The sequence below is a fragment of the Pleurodeles waltl genome, chromosome 6 (assembly GCF_031143425.1).
Source record: "Pleurodeles waltl isolate 20211129_DDA chromosome 6, aPleWal1.hap1.20221129, whole genome shotgun sequence".
Classification (NCBI taxonomy): Eukaryota; Metazoa; Chordata; class Amphibia; order Caudata; family Salamandridae; genus Pleurodeles; species Pleurodeles waltl.
The window spans coordinates 965,814,776-965,836,813 of NC_090445.1; the positions used below are offsets into that span (position 1 = coordinate 965,814,776).

At 44.6% G+C, this 22,038-nt stretch overlaps 1 protein-coding gene across 2 annotated transcripts in view; it reads left to right on the forward strand.

The window, feature by feature from the left end:
- Nucleotides 1–22,038, forward strand: part of BTAF1 (B-TFIID TATA-box binding protein associated factor 1) — a 927,996-nt gene that overhangs the window by 597,755 nt on the left and 308,203 nt on the right. For both annotated transcript variants that reach the window (XM_069239796.1, XM_069239795.1), the window contains exons 22-23: nucleotides 2,739–2,892; nucleotides 2,978–3,087. In XM_069239796.1, the coding sequence (XP_069095897.1) occupies nucleotides 2,739–2,892; nucleotides 2,978–3,087 (264 nt within the window). The remainder of the gene's footprint in view (nucleotides 1–2,738; nucleotides 2,893–2,977; nucleotides 3,088–22,038) is intronic.

Sequence of the window (22,038 nt, forward strand, 5' to 3'; positions counted from 1 at the left end):
TGCCGTCTTTTCTAAAGGAAATGTCCCTCTAATTGTGTACATTAGGGGAATAGGTGTTTGCCTCATAACCTACTTTTTGTAGAATATTTTCATTACTATGTTAAAGAATTGTTGCTGTTCTAGCTGACATATAAATCCAGTTATTGTAAAGTGCTGCAAATCACCTGTGAGGTTCTCAAGGCGCTGAATGTTTCCAAAAATTGTCATTCAACAGACTGGTTGTTCTGCTGTTTTGGTTCCGACTCTTAAGGAGTGCTGTCCTTAGATGGAATATACAAAATCATTCTGATACTTTTCATTATTGAATCCTTTACGTTCTCTGGTTTAAGTATGCAATACCTTTTCTAGGTTATCTATAGTAGGATCTCTATTCATATAGTAGGGTCACTTACTAATCTTGGTTTCCACAGGGTTATCAAGGTTTCATTTTCAAACTTATTACCTTATTCAACCGTATACTATTGGTAAAGCATTAATGTGTGTGAGTAAATATATATATATATATATATATATATATATATATATATATATATATATATATATATATTCTATTGGTTGATGGTAATGTTTCAGGCAATTTGTCTTACTCAGTCTGTTTGGATGGCAGTTCTTTTCCTAAGTGGTAGGGTATCCACTATAAGCTCCATACTGATGTGTGAATATGGTCTGTTTGTTTATTGTTTCTCTATAAGTAATCATTTAATTATTTTACTCCTATGTCGGTATCCTAGACATATTTGTATTCTCTAGTTAAGTTTCCTAAGGCAAAAATCGATTCTATGCCAATAGTTATTGTTGTATTCAACTTTTTTTTAATAGAGCATTTGTGATGCTTTATCCATAGGAGATGGACCTTTCTCTGTTTCTTTTACAGAACAGGTCTGGCTAGGATAGAACTTAATATGGCAGAGGTATTGTTCAGTGGCATGGCTTGCTGATCTATATTTCACAAGTTTCAAACATGCAGTTCTGGTCTGGATATATGAGCAAATGAATTTATATTCAAAGGGTCATTAAGCACAATTGTCTCACTGTCATGGGTAACATTCTCATGCTTTCAATGTCTTAGCGATTTTTATTACTGTGATCTTTTCACCAGTTCTTAAGGGGTGATTAGGCATGGTTTTCGATCCCTTTAAGGGTGCAAATGGTTTTATATTCATATTGTTGGGTCACATCTGACATGTCATACTAACATGGATAATTTTATTCCCATGTTTTTAAATATCTTATGGCTTTATTTACCTGTGGTTCCTTCCACAGATTTCTATGTTGTAGAGTATGTTACTGCTCAGCTAAATTATGAAAGTCTGGTCTTTTTATCTTGTTCTAGAGGTTTTGTTCTACTCCGTTTGCAGTCCCACCTCTGGGGTTAGTATGACTTTGGTATCTGATTCTAAAGGAAGAAATATGCGGATAAATGTCTCTATCAGGTGAACAGGTTACTTGCCGTTGGTAACGCATTATGTGGTAGACAAGATCTAGCCGCAGATTCCTTACCGATCCTCCCCACTCTGCTAACTGAGTCTTCTTTTGTCTCAAAGATTTTGTTATGGAAATTCATATCCTGGATTGAGAATTCAGACAATTTGACACAAGGGTGTCTTTTATTTTAGCACACTGTTTTGTTAGGCAGTTTCTATATGTAGCTCCATGATTTGAGCGTGTAAATAGTCTTGGAAGAAACTGACGGTGTGTTGGAGAGGTTATATGGACTCCATAGACATCACATCCAGTGGATGACATCTGTACGGCGTCGTGCATCACCCTCTTCGAGCCGTCTTCCAACGTGCAGACATGCTGGGGGAAAAATGTTTCCGGATCCTGTCCCTAGCCCGTGGAGGATTGATAAGTAAGGAATCTGCAGCTAGATCCCATCTCCAACAGGTACTGTGTTACCGAAAGTAATTAACTTGCTCTTTATTACCCAAACCTCACTCTTCCTTGCCCCAAATCTCACCACTGATATAAAGCCACTGAATCCTCTGTTAAAAATCCTAAAACCTTGTCCCTCAGACCCAGTCCCTAAAAGAAAAAGGTAGAAATTCAAAACAGTCCTTGATCTAGTCTCCTTAAACTGGTTTTTTGTGGTATTTATGCTGGATTAGAGCCCCATGCAACGCCTTGAGGTCTCCCTCACTTAATGGTGATGGGGTGGTTTGAGGTAAATGTTAGTTTAACTCTCCCTGTGAAGTGTTTTGCGCAGTTATTAGTTTTGTAAGTATTATAGGACTTTATATAGCTGCAACATGAAAATTTACCTCAAAAGCCAGAAAAAAGACAAGTAGGAAACCAAGCTATTGAAGACAAGTACCTGCCATTGTAGTATATTTGTTTTGTAATCCGATCCTCTATTGAATATAGAAACGGAAGGGTATTGATCCTCTATTGAATATAGAAACAGAAGGGTATTGCAGGGTTTTTTCTTTTTTTTTCTTTATCACCATCAGGTGATCTCTTAAATGATTTGACTCACTAAAGTGACTTGCATCAGAAATGGAAATTAGCTCCTTAATCTAGAGATTAAAAATGTAATGCCGTAGGTCTGGTATTTGTTTGGTTGCTGAAATGTCTGAGCCAACTCTTCGGAGTTATTTATGGATTGAGTAAATGGTCTTTATTTAAAACCTCTACTGCCTGCCTTTGGTACACGACTCTCATGCTTCTTACAGTGCATAGAATATATGTTAGTTTCTTTGCTATTATTCTAATAGTACTCTGCACTAATTTCTCCTCAGAGTCAAAAGCTCAGTATCGTGCAACGAAGGGGAGCTGAATTTACTTTATCTGTCATAGCAAAACATTTTAGTTCCAACATGGTCAAAGAATTGCCACAACTATGGGAAGCCATGGTCGGACCATTGAGGAATTATATCAATTTACAGAGTTTTGGTATGTATTCATGAAACTATATATATTTTTTTAAATTAAAAAACATTGATTTGGTGTGGCTTAAGCTAAGTGTTTATTCTGACAGATGGAAAGGCTCTCCTGGAAAAAGGTGATGGTCCTGCTCAAGAGCTGGTGAATTCACTTCAGGTTTTTGAAACAACGGCAGCTTCAATGAGCCAACATCTACACCCATTGGTAACTGAGTTAATCACAAGTGTTTTAGATCTGTAGTTTCTTTGTATAGCTATTTAAAACATTCACTCCATGTCAGTCTTTAAAATATCTGATTCTCTGAGAAGCATTCCTTTGCCTGAGCACAATAGCAAAATTTACTTTGTAGTGTTTAAGAATGGGGTGGAGGTGCTGGACTTGGTAAATATTCCACAGAATAGCACAATCTATTGATTTTTGTGATTGGCATCAACAGGCATTGCTAATTTTTAAGCATTAATTAAAATGGATGTGTAATTTCTGCTTTGTTTACTTGATGAAAAATGCCAAGGAAATTCACTGGAAATAAGCCACCTCTCAGAATAGAGTGAAGGTAAGGAACACTTTTGCCTTTTAGAATTCCCCCCTAGATTTTGACCCTACATACTTGATTTGATTAACTGTTTGACTTTTGTGGTAAAACCCTTTCCTCAATGACCCGTGCATCAGCATAATCACTCTAGTTCACACAGATGGTCCTCAGAAGGCCAGGAGACCTGAAGGTCATCAGAGGGTTCTGATCTGTCCTTCTGAACCTGTAAAGAAATTCTTAAAGCATTTTCCACTTTTCAGCTTTCATCATGGGTGTACTAGTAGAAGTTGTTTCAGGTCCCTGTGGCAATTTTCAGCAGTTACTGACAATTGGACTTCTAACCACAGACTTCTTACCTGGGAATACTCCCCAGATGCCAGACTAGATCTGGAAACTTTTTTTTCAGCATGGCTACTAAGTACTGTTAGATGGTGCAATGTGTCTCTTCACTACTCCTAAAGTGTCAAAATGGAACCACATATAAGTGCCACACGTGCGTGCTGATGTCAATTCCTTTCTACTTCTAAGGGCACTGATCTAGAGTTCCAGTCCTATCTTATTAGTTTTCGGACAACTTCTAAAATACTGTCGACTGAGTTGAAGACCTTCTCAAAATCAATTAGCATTAGAGCGGCAAGGCCAGCACCATCTGTACTCTGTGAATGCTGTGTCTAGTATGTGAGTGGCATAAACTTGCACTGGTATGGGTGAACTACTTGCATCAATAGGGAGAGAAGTCTGTTGGGCAAACGTGTAATGAGAGTATTTATTTCTGTATTGGTTAGGGATGTTGGTCGGTATGCTTCACACCAGACAGTGGCGCAACCTGGTTTGTGTAGAACCACAGTAGTGGCTAAATCTAATTCTGGGTGAAAACGCACCTTGGCAGTGGTGGTATATGGGGGGGTCGCAAACCTACAAAAATATTCTACTGGGTAACCATACAGTCCTAGAATTTCTTTTTTTTTTTTTTGTAACTTTTTTTTTTTTGCGTTCATGTCCTGGAGTGCCAGTCGGACTTTGTCGGGATGTAGGGGTCGTTTGAGTGTGGCAAAAAGGAGATCTCCAATAAGTAGATAATGCACCTCTGGTTGGGCACTTGCAGCTCAAATACTGTGAGCAGTACCTTGTGCATTGATTATGGAGGTGACCATGCAGAAGGCCTCATCTCTCGTCGGCAGCAGTACACAAATTTACTTAATTTGTCGCCCCCACTGGTGGAGTTGCTCCTGTTTCATAATTTCTGTATCTAGATAAGTCAGGCATTGGCTTGTCTCCATTCCATAGCCATGGCTATGCTGTGTGGGGTGACTTACCTGGCGGTTCATAACATGCTATGGGAGGCAACAGTCTTTATTTGTATATCTGTGTCTTGGTCTCTAGGCAATGTTACATTTCCAGTTTGAGACATTTTGTAAAAGGGACGCTCATGAGGTGCCATGCATTAAGGCCGCCAAACTGGGTGCTGTCCCTTGCCTGAGCAACTAAATAGGTGCCCGCTAGGAGAATGTTTTGAGACACATCGGGGCATTATACAGGCTCTTGATGTGCAGGTCAAATCTAGCGCTGGGAGCAAGAAGAGGTCGATGCAGGATGATTTATGTGCAGCCAATTGAGTATAGACCCAATCTTGATGGTTTCACTCTCTCATGCATCACACAGTCCTAGGCCATCAATCCACCCCCTCAGTTTTCCCCTAGAACCCTGGGATCTTGCAGAGTCTGCCGGGTTCCACTATGGAGTTTCACTGAGGTGCCTTTGCTCAAGAGTGGAGTGGGCATGCTTGCTCAGAAGATAGATGGGACGACCCCGAAGGTATCTGCTCAAAGTATAATGTGATACTAAGAATATGGTTAGCAGGTATGCTTTATGATTGAGGATTGCCACCCCCGAGAGCCCCTTGTGTATCTAGAATGAAACACCCTGTCAGACAATTGTCCCCCAACAGCTGGAGTGTACTGCTTGGCAATATCAAGACAGCTGTGTATTTAATTTGGTCTTTAAGGCTGTTCAGCTTCCATTTCATGAGTGTAGTCTTCTGCTCAGTCTTAACCAATGTTGTGCTGTGAAATCACATAGGCACCACCAGTTGTCATGCACCCTGATTCTGACTTGTGCCTCTGTCACCTTACATTTGCTAGTAGAGGATGCATTCTCTTTCTGGCTCACACTAGAACCCTGTGCCAGAATAAGGGCCTCCCAGTGGTGGTGGTCCTGATGGTGGTCTTTGTGGCGGTCTTGTTCTTGGTAGTGGTCTTTGTGGTGGTGGCGGTCTTTGGGGTGGTGGCGGTCCTGGTCGTCTTGGTGGTGGTGGTCTTCTCCCCTACCAACTACACAGTTAATTCCTTGAACATGCATTACACCTCTCCTGAGGTGGAGGCGGTCTTGGTGGTGGTGGCGGCGGTTGTGGTGGTGGCGGTCATGATGTTGATGGTGGTGGTGGTCTTGGTGGTCTTCTCCCCTACCAACTACACAGTTAATTCCTTGAACATGCATTACACCTCCCCTGAGGTAGGGCATAATTTACCATTTGAGTCGCCAACTAAAGAAAGGGCCTCATTTGCAGTGGTGGTCAGGAGGGCAGCTGAGGTACTGGTTTTGCAGCTCCCTTCAGTTGAGACCAAAAACAAATGTCCTTATTTTACAGCCTAAGTTAGCTACTTCTGAGCCATTGATCCATTTTAATGAGTCCCCCACTGCTACATTGCTGGCTACTTGGTTGAAGCCCTGTTCCTGCCCACTTGCGAATAGGCAAGTGTAGGAGGCTGGCTCAGTTTATGGTGTGCACCTATGGTGGGGCACCCTATACTTGTTCCTGGCAACCCTTAGTGATAGTGACTAGGTGTCCAGCTAGAACTAGCTCTCTAGGAGTAGCTGAGGCAAGTAGCTAAAGCTAATCCAGGAGGAAGGTAAAGCACTTGCAATATCACAGTAGTCAGGCAGTAACTTGGTCACAAGAAAGAACCATACCAGTGTTGTAAAAAAAGGATACATAATTATAGCACTTTTACTTAACTGAACTTGGTATATCTCCCATTGCACCCTTCTTGCTTGCTGGTGCAAACAGAGTCCTGGTGACCCTGGAGGGTGCACAGCCTTGTATGTCGCAGAATTCTTGTAGGATCTGGAGAACCAAGTTGCAGTGGGAGCCATCCCACCAGAAGCAGACTTGTTCGGTTCCAGGCGAAGACCACCAGCAGTTCCAGAGGCCAAGGGCAGAAGGTGTCTTGCAGAGTTCCTTGAAGAGTCTTGCTTGACGAATCGAAGGACCCATCCGCAAGGGAGCCCTTAAATAACTCTAAAAGGGGGTTGCTCACTCTCTGCAATAACCTACCTACTTATCAGAAGGGCCAGGGACGTCACTTTCCTGGCCTGACCAACCTGATGGTCCCAGGGGCCTCTGAACATCTTGTTTTCAAGGTGGCAGAAATGAGTGGCCACCTGGCAGAGCTCGGGGCACCTCCCTAGGGGAGGAGCTGGACGAGGGGGTGGACACTCACCTGTCCTTTGTCGTTTCATGCCAGAGTGGGAATCGGGGGCTCCTGAGCTGGTGCAAACTGGATTATGGAATAAGGGCACCAAATGTGCCCTTCAAAGCAGTCTGGTGGTGCTCTGAGGCCACCCCACCCTGGCCCTTAGACATCTAATACACAGGGAGAGGTGGTCACAGGTGGTCTTGCAGGAAATCCTTTGCTCTACTCTTTTGGCCTGAGCCTGGCTAATCAGCAGGAGAGCAGAACATTATCTGGGGTCAGCAGCAGCACGGGCTGGTAGCTGGACCCCATAAGGCTACCCAAGCAGAACTTTGGGATCCCCTAGGTAACCCACAGAGTACATGGTATCATGCAACTAACACTGGAATCAGTGTAGTTGCATGATTCCAGCTTGCTTGATACCAAACATGGTGAAGTTTGCAGTAACCATTAAGTAGTTGGACCATTCGTGTCGACCAGTGTCAATGACACCTTGCTCATGCGGGGGTACCCTCACACTTGGAGACATGCACCCTGCCCTGGACTGAAAGCGCCTGCCAGAGGGGTGTCTTATAATGTCTAAGTGCAGTGGTAAGGTTTGGCAGTGAAAGGGTGCTTGCACCCTTTTATGCAGGCGGCAATGGCAGGCCTACAGTCAGTTTGCATGGACTCCTACGGGTGCATAATGCATGCTGCAGCCCATACGGGTCTCCCCAATGCCCTGGTTACCTAGATACCATATACTAGGGGCTTACAGTGGTACACCAGTATTCCAATTGTGGGTGTAAAAAGTAACAAGCAACTAAATTTGAGGGTGAGGGCACTGTCACTGGGGTCCTAGTTACAGGATCCCAGTGACTTACAGTCCAAGTACACTGACATCAGGCAAGAAGTGGGGGCAGCTATGCCAGAAAGAAGGCACTTTCCTACACCAGGTTTGCCAGGTGTCAGACTGACTCATTGTGACCCTGATCTGACCAAACATCCTACTCCAGAGAACCTGGGTGTACAGGCCTAAACCATTACCAACTCCTTCCCAACCACTTCGCCACATAGGTAATCCAAGAGAATGTAGGTTTTTAGCGAGCATGTGATTTCCTTTACCTGTCTAACATTGCATTAAATAGATACTGTTTGTTTACAGGGTTGCTATACACAATGCCGCACACTAGCAGTGAGATCTTGCAAGTAGTTCCTAAACCCCTTAGGGTGGCTTTGGCTCAGATCATTCCTGATGGGTGAAATGTGGCCAAATATGTTATCCACACAGGTCTTTTGTACTACAGATGATTGCCTGGCAAGGGCGCTCTGTACCAGTGTTCTTCGTCGTCCTATATGGATGCGTTCCGCAGGATTTTCTAGCGATGTACATGCCTCCCTTATGGATATGCCCTTTAATGGGTTAGACCTTTGTGGTGAGAAGTCAGACTCTGTGTTGAAGAGCTTTAAGGAAAGAAGAGCTGTGGAGCATTCCTTAGGTCAGTTTACCACACAAATTCAAAAACATCCAAGGCTATTCCAGAGGGCAGGTGTATAGACAGAGACCTGTCCACCCCCAGCTATTGCAGCAGTTACCTCTGCCCTGTTGTGGCTGTGGACTCTGGTTTGATAGGCCATGGACAGGCTAACAGGGACGTCAGTCCTCCTTTTCTTTCTTTGCTGCTATGGCCACCAACCCACTTTAGCTTATTAGCTGCACATGCCCATCCAGTTGGAGTCCAGTGTATGTACTCTGACTACTGAAACAGGTCAAAATGTGCTTAAAATCTGATTGGTACATTTACCTTACTTATAAGGCCATAGTATGTGATGTAGAAATACATCCATGGCATGGAAAGTTAAATGCCACTAGTGTACTGCATAACCTACTGTGCCATTGACTACAGTGGCAGTGAAAACAAAACATGGCTCCAGGCTTGCCTTGTGTGTGTCTGAGAGCAGCAGCTTGAACCCTCCTACACAGACCTGTCAAAATGACCATTTTGACAGATCGGATAACCTGATTTTAAATATTGAAAATGTCCCCTCCTCCCATAAAGACCACCTTTCTGCCCATAAGGTAGAGTGTAATATGTAACCGTATGGAAGAGGACATGTATGACGTTATAAATGTCATATTCCCCCAGTAGATAGGATCAAAACGACATCACTGATCAGGATTTAGCTGGCACATAGAAAAGGTCACAGTATAGATCACTATAAGATAAACTTTAATCTATAACTTGTGACGTGTACCAGCTACAGACTCCATTCAAAGACTTATTTTTAGATTTTAAAAAAATCCATTCTAATGGTAAAGATTGATGTTTATTAAATATATGGGAAACGTTTTAGAAAGTAACCTTTACCCTGTCTGCAGTTGTGGATGATAATTTACATTAGTTCTAAGCAGCTACCCAGCCAGTACTTGGCCTGAATTGAATGTGAAAGTTATTTGAAAACGGCACCCAGAGCAGAGACAGTAGCCTGGGAGTAGGAATGGGTTTTTGTCCCCTGGCAGGAAGACCAGTTGAAGTGGGCACAGGAACTTATCAAAAGGAAAGGCCCTATGTTTTGGCCCCGTAGTTGGGCTGGCACCACACCCAGTGGAAGGAAGGCTACCCCCAGAACATACAGGATTTGTGAGAGCACAAAAGGGACTGCTCATTACCCTGGCCTGATCTTTGGAAGAGCACAAAGGTTCTGCACAAGGAGAGGATAGTTTTCACATTTTGGATTTTGAGTGAGGGGCACTGTTGGATGACTTGCAGTAGGGGAAATGGGGACTGCTGAAAAAGGGGTTCGGCTTGTCCCTAGGAGCTTTTACCACTTTGTTTAGGGAAAGCCCAGGAGTTGCCATCCCTGTTAGCTGGTGCCAGGCACAAATATGGCACCGCAAGCTACTTCCTCAGAACACTTACTGGATCTATGCAAGATAGAGGACTGGACTGCTGTCTAACTTGAGGAGCCCTGAAGGACTTGACCAGTTTCCTGTTGTGCCCAGGACACGGTAGGTGGACTCCAGGGGTCAGTTGGTTGAACTTGTGTGTGGCTGCATGGAAACATGCTGCAAAGGGTCCTTTTCCTGGAACTACCCAGCTGACCACTTGCAAAGGAACTGAACTGGGCTTTGGTGTTGGCCTCTGCGTGACATCCTAAGAGTCTGTGCGGGCCCTCCCCTGAAGTTTTTATCATTTGAAGTCTACCCTGTGGTTGTTTGTACACCAGTAGAAAGTTTGGAAGAAAAGAAATCCCTCCAGACCTTCAAGGGGACCTGTGGTGAAAAAGTATCAGACTGGAAGTTCCACATCTTCTGACTGATTTTTCAGATTCGTCCTCATCAAGGCTCACAGCACCACTGAAAAACGAACTGTCTCATTCTGTGTTGAAATTTAAATCTTTCAGCAAGAATTCTTTAAAGCTTTAGGGCTCCAGTGAATCTAATTTGATTCAAGCATCTGGCATTCAGTTCCATGGCATTGTCTACAGCTTTAGCAGTGGCTCACTCAGGGAGGATGTTCCTTCTCAAAAGTGTCAAAACCAGTCTGTTAGGACGTTTTTGGACTTCCAGACCTTCATTGGGACTTATCGACTTATAAAATCTGATCTGAGCTTCATGGGGGTATGCTTCAAGTCTTGCCCAGATCTGGGTCTACGGTTTCCATAGACTGCCATGGCACTTTTTGCTTTTGGCACTATTTTCAAGTCAATCTTTAAAAATGCACATCTCTTGTTCTCCTTCTTAGACTTTTGTATTTTTAGTATTAGTTTACTCATAACAATGTGCTCTTTATTTTAAAATTGGTTGAGCCTTAACCAGCTTTGAGTGACATCCAGGAGACTAAGTAGGCAAGTAACCCTTTGTACTTAGTGGTTGTGCCAGCATACGTGTGTAAATACTCAACAACCAGTAAAACTAAATACAATAAGGGTAGTGAAGTGGCTTAACATGTCCATTGTGCACCCAGGGATCAATTAATATGTGGGTGTTGACTCCAGAAGACATTTGTCTGTCTGTTCTCTTACTAAAAACCTCTGTTAAATGTTGAACATCCGACTTCAGTATTGTATGAAGGTCCCCCTTTTGACATGGTACCCCTACTTTTTCCCTGGCATTTGATGCAGTTTTGACTGAAAGTGCCCTGGGTTCCTTATGACCAGGTCCTCAGTGCCAGATCTTTTTACCTAAAGCTGTGCAATTGTTCCCCAATTGGCCATACCTTTTGCACCCCTGTAAGTCTCTAGTAAGCGGAACCCTGGTAACTAGGGAATTTGTACCAAAGAAGGTCGTGAAGGGCTGCAGAATGCATTGTGCCACTCTGACTCCTCACCTAGCTCAGGCAGACTTCCATTGCAGGCTGCATGTCTTGGTGAAGCTAAAAATAAAAACAAGACAGTCTGTGTGCCAGGTCCCAACACTGCATGCAATATATGTAAGTCACCCCTGCAGCAGGCCTTAGAGCTCTAAGGGAGGGTGCATTATATTACATGTGTGGACTTATCTGCAAGAACAGATATGCCCCTGCTGTGTCTGTTGATTTTCAGACATAGTGCATGAACAGAAAAATCATTTTTAAGTACATGTGCTGCACACTGGTCAGTACAGGTTCCCCAGCTACATGATGGCTTCACTGAAAATGGGGATGTTGTCATAGTAAGACTCTTGCTCTAGGCAAGACTGCTGGTTTAAGGATGACAGTACTTATATTTGTAGGTGACTGCCAGTTCTACAACAAGTCACAACTGTCGCCCCAACCCTCCCGGCTCACAAGCAGCACCTCACCAAAAACCCAAACAGTAAAAGGCAGCCTATACCCATGGATTCAAGAGTGACATCTCAGGGAGCGTTGTGGTTAAATGGAGACTCACGTAAACACCATGTCTCAATCAAACGCAGGCAATGAAGATGCAGTAAAGTTTCAATAGGTTATATTTAGCAAAACTACAATCTGCGATAAGTTGCATGGGCTGCAATGATTAGGATAATGAACAGTACAAGAAACAGAATGGTAAAGACAAACGTCATTCATACAAAGACCCCCACCATCTTGCAATAGCATACAATGACATGAGATGTGAAATATGTCCTAATACCCTAATGTCATGTACCTAATCTCTAACCTAAAAAAGAGCTAGGTATATTAAACCTAATCTGCCAAGGCCATGTCCATGAGAAGAGCCCCCAAACCTCGTTACCTTGGAATGAGGTCTCTAGCTCAGACTCCGTAGGGACACAAAGACTCGGTCAGCATCAAGACGAATTGCAGCAGCAATGGCATCTGGTCAGAATCCCTCTGACTATCTGTTTAAGTGAGGAGTATTTATACAGATCTGCTTGGACTCCTGATGTAGGTCTGTTCCCAAATAATAGATAACAAGACATGCTTGGGACTATAATTGATATAAACAATTCCCTGGAAAGTGTGAAGAGGGAAAGTACCTAATGTGAACACCTACAGATTGTTTTTGTCGCTTGATATTGAGGCCTTAGCGCGGTGGCACTGATAACAGGAAACTAAAACATGGGCCTTAACTAAAACAAGGCAGTAATCTTAAAAGATTTAATTAAATAAATGCACAAAAACAGAGCAAGGTGAGTAGGGTAGAAGTCACTAGGTGATGGGGCACGAGTCTGCAAGCCAAAGGCTAAGCTAACTCCTGTGTCACATTAAAACAAACTAGGACTCACTGCAATGTTTGGTATCAAATGTCTTATATTAATTAACCTTCACTGATGCCAGTGATGGATTTATTAATACATGCACCCAGAGGGCACTCTAGAAGTGTGCCCCCTGAAAAACTTACCACTACGCTTGTGCTGGCTGACTAGTTCTAACTAGACTGCTACCACCAAACACATTTCTGACCCCCCAAGGGCGAGAGCCTTTGCCCTAGTGTAGAGAAAAAAAAAGCCTACTCTGGCAGGGGTGTTAACACACCCCTCCCAGCAGGATGACTTCCAGATCTTCATTCCAAGACAGGGGGCTTCAAAGAAGCCCACTGCCCTTAATTTGTAGATCTGGCTTCTGTTAAAGGAGAGGAGGCCGCCCCACAGCCACCCCCCAGGCCCATTTGGCACCTGGAAAGACAGGACAATTAGTAGTCAGGGAGGCATGCCTACCTCTCTGGTCAAATCCACCCCTAAAGTGAGCTACCTAATGTGGATCCCTTCTGTTGGAAAGTTGGCATAACACGAACCCTAGCGACCTAATTCCTTCCAAATAAGATGGTGGAATTTAAAAAGTAGAGTCCACTTAAGCTTGTTCCCTATAGGGGTGGGACTGGCATGAAGTGGGCACACCTCCTAATCTGACTAATTTTCCAGCCTGTTCTGCCACCAAAAGTGGGGTCAGGACAGTGGGGTCGGTCATCTCCGCCATCTGGAGAGACCTGGGTCGCATTTCAAAGGCAGCTAGCCTAGGCCTTTGAAAACCCTGGCTTGTTCATCCTGCCTGGGTGAGGTGCTAACACCGCCACCCAGTGCAGGCTTTTGTCTCTGGCTCTCAAGAGCACTGGCTTTCACCTTAAAGGGGGTGGGGAGGGCAAGAAACGTGTCATAAGGTGGCTGAACTGATACCAAACATCCCTATAATTCAGAGAAGCCATCAAGTACCTGGGGAAGCTTGTAGTGACCAGTGTCCAGCACATGCATTTAAAATAGCTTCCCTGGTCACTTACTGTGTCTGAGAATCGGCAGACATAGCACGGGTATATCTACTCATGCAGATATGCCCACACGTGGTGTAATGCACCCTGCCTTAAGGCTGTAAGGCCTGCTAGAGGGATGACATAAATATACTGCATTCAGTGTTAAGTGTGCTTGTGTGCCATGCATGTTGTGTTTTCACTTTTGTCTGCACAACGACACGCGGCCTGCAGTGGAGAAAGGAACTGGTGTAACTTCTCCTGAACACAATTACTAAACAAATGCTCTTTCATTAGTAAATTGTAAAGCCCATCATAATCATGCACATTAACTTTTAACCAGCCATCTAGTGTGTTCACTGTGAAATCCACAAAATCTAACCGTCACTGACTGGTTTCTTTGTCTACCTGAATTTGATTCTGTACTTCATGAGTAAGCCCAAATCCCTCAATCAGGGTATCCTTCATGAAGTCACAGGACCTGGCATCGGTCTCCTTCAGTGTTAAGAGTTTACCCCTATGCTTTCCTGAAAACAGTTCTCAAAGGAGATAGCCCCAGTTCTTTTTGGTAATATCTCTGGAATCACAGGCTCTCTCAAAGGCTGTGGACCACTTGGTGATACCATCACCATCCTCCTATTTGGGGACAATCCCTTTTGGGATTTTAGAGTCCAAGTGCCCTGCTCTGTCCCTAGGTATTAAATTGCTGCCACAATCATTGGTGCTGAACCCATTTCTGCTCCTTCCCTTTCTGTGGCCAGTATCCAGTCCTCCAGGGCAATTCTTCGAGCCAATCTTTCTAAAAGAATTTCTTCCTCCGAATTCTTCACTGAACCGGAGGCATCCCCACAAGAGGGAGGCGCCCTAGGCACCTTGTTTGCTTGTGGGGTGCAGGTTCCACTCTCAAGTGTTGGAGGGTCCACATCCTTCTCTTCACTTGAGCTGCCCTACTCTACCGGGTCAGTGACTCATCTGTCGGATGGGCCTGCTCATACTCTCCCAACGGCCCCTGGAGCCTTAGAGAGGTAAGGTTTGAGCCTGTTTTTAATTTTGTCCCCCTTACAGAAGTCAATTCACTGCTTCTGAGAAAGGTGATGGTAAGGGGTAAGACTGAGCTCCTTAGCACACCCTCTGTGGTTCTCATTTTTGTTCTAAAGTTAGGACCTTTGTAAGTTAGAGAAACAATTTTAACACAGTTTTTACAGTCCTAACTAAAGTACGTTTTTAAGATTCTTAAACTGTTAAGCTACAGATATCTAACTAGGGTCCTAACAGTGACTTTTAAGAATTTTGAAAAAAAAAATAGCCATTCAAAAACACAATTTTAACTAAAGGCAATTTTTGGATTTACTCATGTAGTCACTTATTGACCAAGTGGTATCAGTAAAGTTGCAGACCTCACTGCTGTTTCACCAATGTAGGAAGCTGGTTCTCTATATGGTGCACTAAACAGTACACCTTGCTGAGAGTCAAGTGGATCCACCATTGATTTGCAGAAACAAAACTAGGTAGGACTACTGCTCTATTTTGTGGTTGCTTGGGCGAGCACTTAGGCTTATTATAGGGTAGTTGTAAGCATTTGTACTCACAGCGTCAATAAATAAGGCACACACTCACTCAAAGAACAAATCTGTGACCAATTTAGAAAAATAACACTTGTTTATACATTCTTTAAACCCAAGAACTTTGTAACAAGGTGAGTACGTTTTCAAGCATAAATACTTTGTTTAAAAAACGCACAGTGCAATTTCAGAGTTCCTCAATGTTAACCTATGGAGGAAAACAATGTTCATCAAACACGTGGTTGTTAACAACTTACAGGGACAATCTCAGAGAATTAAAGTAAGTAGTGGGCATTGATCAGGACACCAGCAGGTTACTCCGGGCAGCAGTTGGGTGACCGGGTGAAGGGGTGCAGCAAGGCATCAGGCACCCAATAGTTTTCTATGGGAATTGGTCCTCGTGAAGAGAGGCTGCTGGCTCTGGCTAGGAAGCCAGTCGGGACAACAAACAAATAGGTTGTAGACTTGAGGGGCTCAGGGGCCCGGGTGCACCTATGGTCCTTTACTCCAGGGCCCAGTAGCGGCTGATGCATGGGTGTCCTTAGACGTTGGTTCTCCGTTTGGGAGCACTCGCTGTCAGGGTTCCTGGGTGTTGAGGCTGCAGGCATAGTTGGGGAGTCAGCATGGGTGAGACCAGGGTGGATTTGAGCTCAAGTGAGCCGGGAGAAGTCTGCACCAGTGACTCAGTTCAGATTGGGTTGTGGGTGACTGGTGAACGGTCTGCTGGAGGTGTCTGGTCTTCTTTCACCACCAGGCCTCAGGAGAGGGGGCTTGCGTGCAGAGGCTGCAGGCAACTTGGGTGAGTCCAAGAGGGGTGAAACCTGAGTGGACTTGGGGCAGCTGGGGAACCTTGCTGGCACCGTTGGTTGGCTTCACTTCGGGTCGTGTATGCCAGGTGCAGAGGTCACCTCTGGTCTGGTCTTTGCTGTTCTGGAGGCTGCACAGTCCTTTCTTGAGACTTTGTTGCAGAACAGACCCACTGCTCATGTGAGTCTGAGTCTTTGTGGAAGGCAGGCAGTCTTCATGGGTTCCTTGAAGATTCAGCTGCAGGGCGAATTTACTTTTTGGGCAGAGTCTGTTGAGGTCAGCATGCAGGCCGGTGGGGCTGGTATCAAGTCAGTTGCATCTTCTTTTCCTCTTCTGCAGGTACAGCGACTCTGTGTTCTTTTCTTTTTAGGTTGTCAGGCTTAATCCTAGGATTCAGGAGTGCCATGTAAATACTCATCATCATCATCATCACACGCCTTTATTCGGCTAACAGCCATAAAAGGAAAATACAATCAAGCAATACAAAAAGCACATTATTCCAGCAACAATTCATATTCACTTAAATACTAAATTCAGACTGTCTAGATAATGGCCAAATGTTAGTCTTAGAAGCAATAAATAACAATCAATTACAATATTACATTTTTATAAACCCTTAAAATTAAAAAATTTAAAATTTGCCTCCCGGCCATCAGGCACTTATTTGCTTAACTAAGGGAGGACTATTTGATCAATTAAGTAAAAAAAAAAAAAAAAAAGTAACTAGATCTACAAGCTAGTTCCATAAGTGTCTGATGACAATTCAAAAAAAAACTTAAAAATCCTCCTGATAACTACAGACCTTGTGCTAAGGGGCAAAATAATTTTATAATTCATGTTCTTCCCAAGCATTACCAATATCCTCTGGGCTAAATACATCCTTAGCTGAATGTATAACCAGAGTCCATTGGATTACAGAAGACGGCTCCCATTTATCATTTTGAGGACCGTGGATTAACTGTGGGGGTTTAGTCTGAGTTGAAGCGCCTAGAGCCTCAGGCCCGCCTTGTCTCAGATAAATGAGATTGCTAGTAAAAACCGGCTTAAACCAAAAACAACATATGGTATAGTACTAGATCTCAAGAATCTAGCTGCTTCATTATAATTCCTGATTCCAACGTTCCTGCAAATAGGTCGAATCCATTTCCTCCTTGGTTTATCATAAGCTTTGCAGTTCAAAAGTACATGATCCGTCGTTTCAGAGGTCTCCATATTACACAGCCCACAAGTCACCTCATGTCTTCTCCCACTCGAGGGGCCCCATTTAGAAGTAAAAGCCCTAACCTGGAGAGTCCCATATCGGAACTTCATAAATAAAACTTTTGCTCGCCTAGGATGGATAGGATCTATCCATTCCTCAGCTCTCTGTAATGGTTTGATATCCAGGAAACTTAAGGTTAGTCTACCTAAGTCCTTGCTGTAGAGAGGGCTGTTTAGAGTGAAGTCCCAAAATACTTGTTTTAGTCGAATCTTTGATTGTGAGTGTATGCGGTTCTTCCCAATAGGATTTCAGCCCTAGATTGTAAAAGCATTGCCTTATATAGTGGAACCATGGAAGGGAGATAGCCTTATCCAAGACCATAATCTTGATTAGTGCTTGCCTATATTGGATCAATTCAGGAGTTGTCCATAGTCTACACCAGTAAAGCAAGGGCTCAGTTTGGGGGCGTTACAGGGAGTGCCAGGTGGTAGCCAATAGGCTGACCACCTTTAGGGTGATTACACCCTTCTTATGACCATTTTTGTTGGGAAGTGGGCATAACTTAACTCTCGTAGCCTAATTCCTTCCAAACAAGATGGAGGAATGTAAAAAGTAGTGTCCACTTCTGCTCGTCCACCTTAGTGGTGGGACCTGCATGAAGTGAGCACACCTCCTAATCTAACTAACTTTCCTGCCTGATCTGGCACCAAAAGTAGGGTCGGGAGAGGGTGGTCGGTCATCTCAGACATCTGGAGAGACCTGGGTCGTATTACAAAGGCAGCTAGTCCTTTGTTCCTGCCCTGAAATGTCCATCCTGCCTAGGTGAGGTGCAAATACCCCTTTTTCAATCCAGGCTTTTGTCTCTGATCCTTGTGAGTGCTGGCTCTCACCTGCGAGGGGGATGGTGGCGGTGGCAGAGGCAGAAACATGTCTAAGTTGGCTGAATTGGTCAGGACCAGTCAGTGATCAACGAGCGGCTGGTAGGTTTTCAGTGGTCACTTCTAAGGTGCCCTCTGGATGCAGTTATTAATCAATCCCTCACTGGCAATTTTGATGTTTGATGCCAAACATCCCTATATTAAAAGAAGCCTTCATGTAGCTGGGAAACTTAGTGACCAGTGTCCAGCACATGCATTTAAAATGTCTTCCCTGGTCACTTACTATGTCTGAAAATCGGCAAAGACGTAGCTGAGGCATATCTGCTTGTGCAGATATGCCCTCACAAGTAATATAATGCACCCTGCTTAGGAATATAAGGCCTGCTAGTGGAGTGACTTACATATATTGCATGCAGTGTTTAGGGGACTTGGCACACAGGCTGTGTGCCATGTCGGGTTTTCACTTTTGTCTGTACCAAGACACGTGGCCTGCAGTGGCATCCTGTCATGTGTTTGGTGAGGGGGTCCCCTAGGATGGCACAATTCATTCTGCAGCCCTTGGGGATTCTCTTTAGTACCCAGACCCTATGTATCAGGGGTACCATTTATTAGGGACTAAGAGTGGGTGCTAAAGGTTTTGCCAGTTGAGGAAAAAACGACTGCAGTTTTTGGGGCAAAGAGATCAGAACTAGGGACATGGTTGGCAGGAACCCAGTGCTCTTTCAGTCGAAATGTCTAAAGAGGTACGTTCCTTTAGATATATCATATAAAGAGCCAGCTTCCTACAAGTATAAAAAAGCTTTCAGCCTACAACTGCAGGGATTGTTGTCATAGACAGAATGTATGAATAGATCTTGGCTTTTCAGTGTGAATCTAAGATTTACTCCCTTAGGATATCCTGTTGTCTGGCCACATATCAAGATTAAGAGATTAAGGGGGTCTCGAGCACAGACATACCACTCTTAACCAAGCTGCCGTAAAGATGGACTTCAAATCGGCGCCTCTCCATACTTGAACACCATTCTTTTTGTGAGTAGAGATCTCAGCACCAAGGCAAAGATGGTTAAAACAAGAATTCCTAACATTACTCATTCAGGATGAGGAATGTTAATCGCGGCCAAGGGGTTCTAGTTACATACGCAGTCCTAAAATAGACAGGCTCAGACTAAATTTAGGTTACAGCTGCAAACAGTTGGATCATGTCTACCATACTTAAAATTGTTTGTGATGATAAAAGGTGACATTGATTTTACTCATGCACCAGAGGCATAAGAAATGTATTTGTTTCATTGAAAGTGTGAAAACATGTTAATTGAAATGTTAACCAGATCTACAAAGGTTTCCTGATTTCACAAACTATTTTTCTGTAGTGGCACCCCAGCTAAAAATGCAGGGGAATCCCAGGTAACCCTAATCTAGATGACTTGCTTACCCAGATCTATTCCTGATAGACTTCTAACTACAGATTCCTTACTTCGTGAATTTCCCAAGGCACCAGACTTAATCCAAAATATTTTCATAGCAACTCCTTTGAAGGCGTCATGTGGGTCTGCTTCAGGTACATCCTGCAGCCCTTGCTTACGTCGGGGTCTATATATATATTTGCACCACCTCCACAAGCTGATGTCAGTTCCTTTCTGATCATTCTTTCCAGCTCATATCCAGAGCTCACTCCCTGGAGTCTTGATATAGCTTTTTTTCCTCAAATTTCCAGTGTGCATGGGCCAGTCCCTCGTAATACTACATTATTTAAACTGTAAGGTCTGCCACAAGCAGATGACAAGGGCTTACCCAATTCTGACCCTCATACCTCTTCATCCACACTTTACTAGCCCTGCAGCGATGCACAACAGCTTTGAGTTTTTAGAGAGGCTATGGACCATATCTTTGGGACATAACGATCGGAGGTGGCCTCCAGTTGGTCCACTGCCAGTGGACTCTCCCCCTGGTGCCGACTTTGCCACTTGCTCCGATGTTGCTCCTAGCTCGATGCTGGTGCCTTTTTAAGGCACTGCAGACCTGAAAATCTATGCCAGAGAGAGAGCAGATTGTCTTTTCGAACTCTTGAGGCAAACCTGGAGTGTCTTCCAATGACATTGCACTGACCTCACCTCTGTTCCCATTCTGACCCTGAATAATTCAGCACCAACATGAATTCTGAGATGCTGATACTAGCCATGTTTACGATTAACTTATTTCTAGCTTTGCAGAATGGCAGTGGCCTGGATATCCTCCCTGACACTGGTCTACACTCTTCTTTGCTAAGTACTAAAGGTCTGCCTCCTTTGCCACAGTGATAAGGAGGATGGCAGAAGTCTTGTCCTCACACTTCCTACCACTGAGGTAAAAGCCCTTTCCTGCAGCTGCCACATAACTGCTTTGTCACTCTTGGCAGGACTCAATCTCCTGGTGACTGGTTGCATCAGCTTTCACCTCCGTGGTTGGAGGAACTTCACGTACGACCAATGGGTGCTCCAAATTGTGGAAACTGTTATTCTCTTCCAGGGTCATAAACATTGAATATTCCCGCCCTTGTGCGGGGACCCCGGAGCATATATAAAATACACACATATTATACATGTGTAAAACAGCAATGCAGGCTATAATGTTAAAACAGGCTAAAATGCTTTATTTCTATGAAGTTTTTTTTTGTTTTTTTGTTTTTAATATTATAAAATTACAATAGAGAATAAATATCTACCCAAGCCCCCAAAACTGGGCTTAGGGAAGTAAGCAGCAGTAAACTCTAGAGAAAAAGAGAAAAAACTGCATTGAAAAACAATGGAGCATTCTTAGCCAATAGGCTGCATGCAGGTTAACACAGGAGAACCATAAAAACTTTGGCACTGTGCCTTTAAGACCCTGAGCACCTCCAGTATCACACCATGCCTCAGGGGTGAAGGAAAGGTGACAGTTGGTTCACAGTTAGGTCAGTTCTTTTTTCCGGCTTCTTCTGAGAGGATCCTGGAGCATTGAGCTCTCAGTTTTTCTGAGTTTTTTCTCAGAAAAATTCTTTAAAAAAGCGTTTTTTCACTTTTCATTCGACAAATAACATCTTTGTCTGAGCTAGGCAGTTTTTTCCTGACAGAAAAATGCCTTCACTTTTTGTCAAATGCCCTGCTTGTGGGAAGAAGAAGGCCCAGTCAGATCCCCACTCTCTGTGTATAGTGTGCCTGCCTCAGAGTCATTGCCCTGACACTTGTAAGTACTGCAAGAACATGTCTAAGAGGACTCTGAAAGACAGAGAGAAGATCCGGCTACATGGGCTTCAGGAGAGGCAAAGAACATCATCCTCCTCACTTCCCAGACAACCAGAAGGCCGTTCTCAGGAGAGAATGGCTCGGTCGACGTCAGCAGGTAGGAAAGTACCTGTTTGTTCACCGTCGACGTCGTCGCTACCACCGTCTCACGGGCATAGATCGCCGTCGACGGCGACACACCCGACGTCGAAGGAAACGGCGTCGAGGGAACATCATCGCAGGGGCAGGTCTCCGTCGACGGCAGCCCGCCGATCGACGTCGAGCCATCGCCGGCGTGCCCGGTCGCCGCCAAAGGCTGTGCGCCCCCCGACGTCAGGACACACGACGTCGAAATCACCACGACGGCATGAGACATCCGCCGTCGACCTCCCACCGCTCCACGCCGAGGCACACGACGGCGAGCAGGTCGAGGTCCAAGGATCGCCGTTCGACGTCGAGGCACTCCACGTCGAGGCACTCAACGTCGAGGCAAGAGCAACCGGCTGGGCGCCCTTCGATGTCGACACAGCCATCGACATCGACGCAGGTTTTACCTGTCCCACAGGGAGCAGAACATCGCCCCACGCCAGACAAGGCCGCGCCATCTCCAGTGGTCTCCATACCGAGCGACTCTTCTCGGTCAAGAGCGGCATCATCTGGGCATGTCTCGCCCATCAATCTATCTCCGAGATGGCTGGAGAGCCTTAACAGACCAGCGGCCTCCCCAGATTCGCAATATTCGCGAATGTATTCGCCTACTGCCTCCCTGCCAAGAACGCCATCACCGACAGCCAGGGCAGAACGGGCTCAGTCTGCTCCTCGCAAACCGGCCGCGAGGC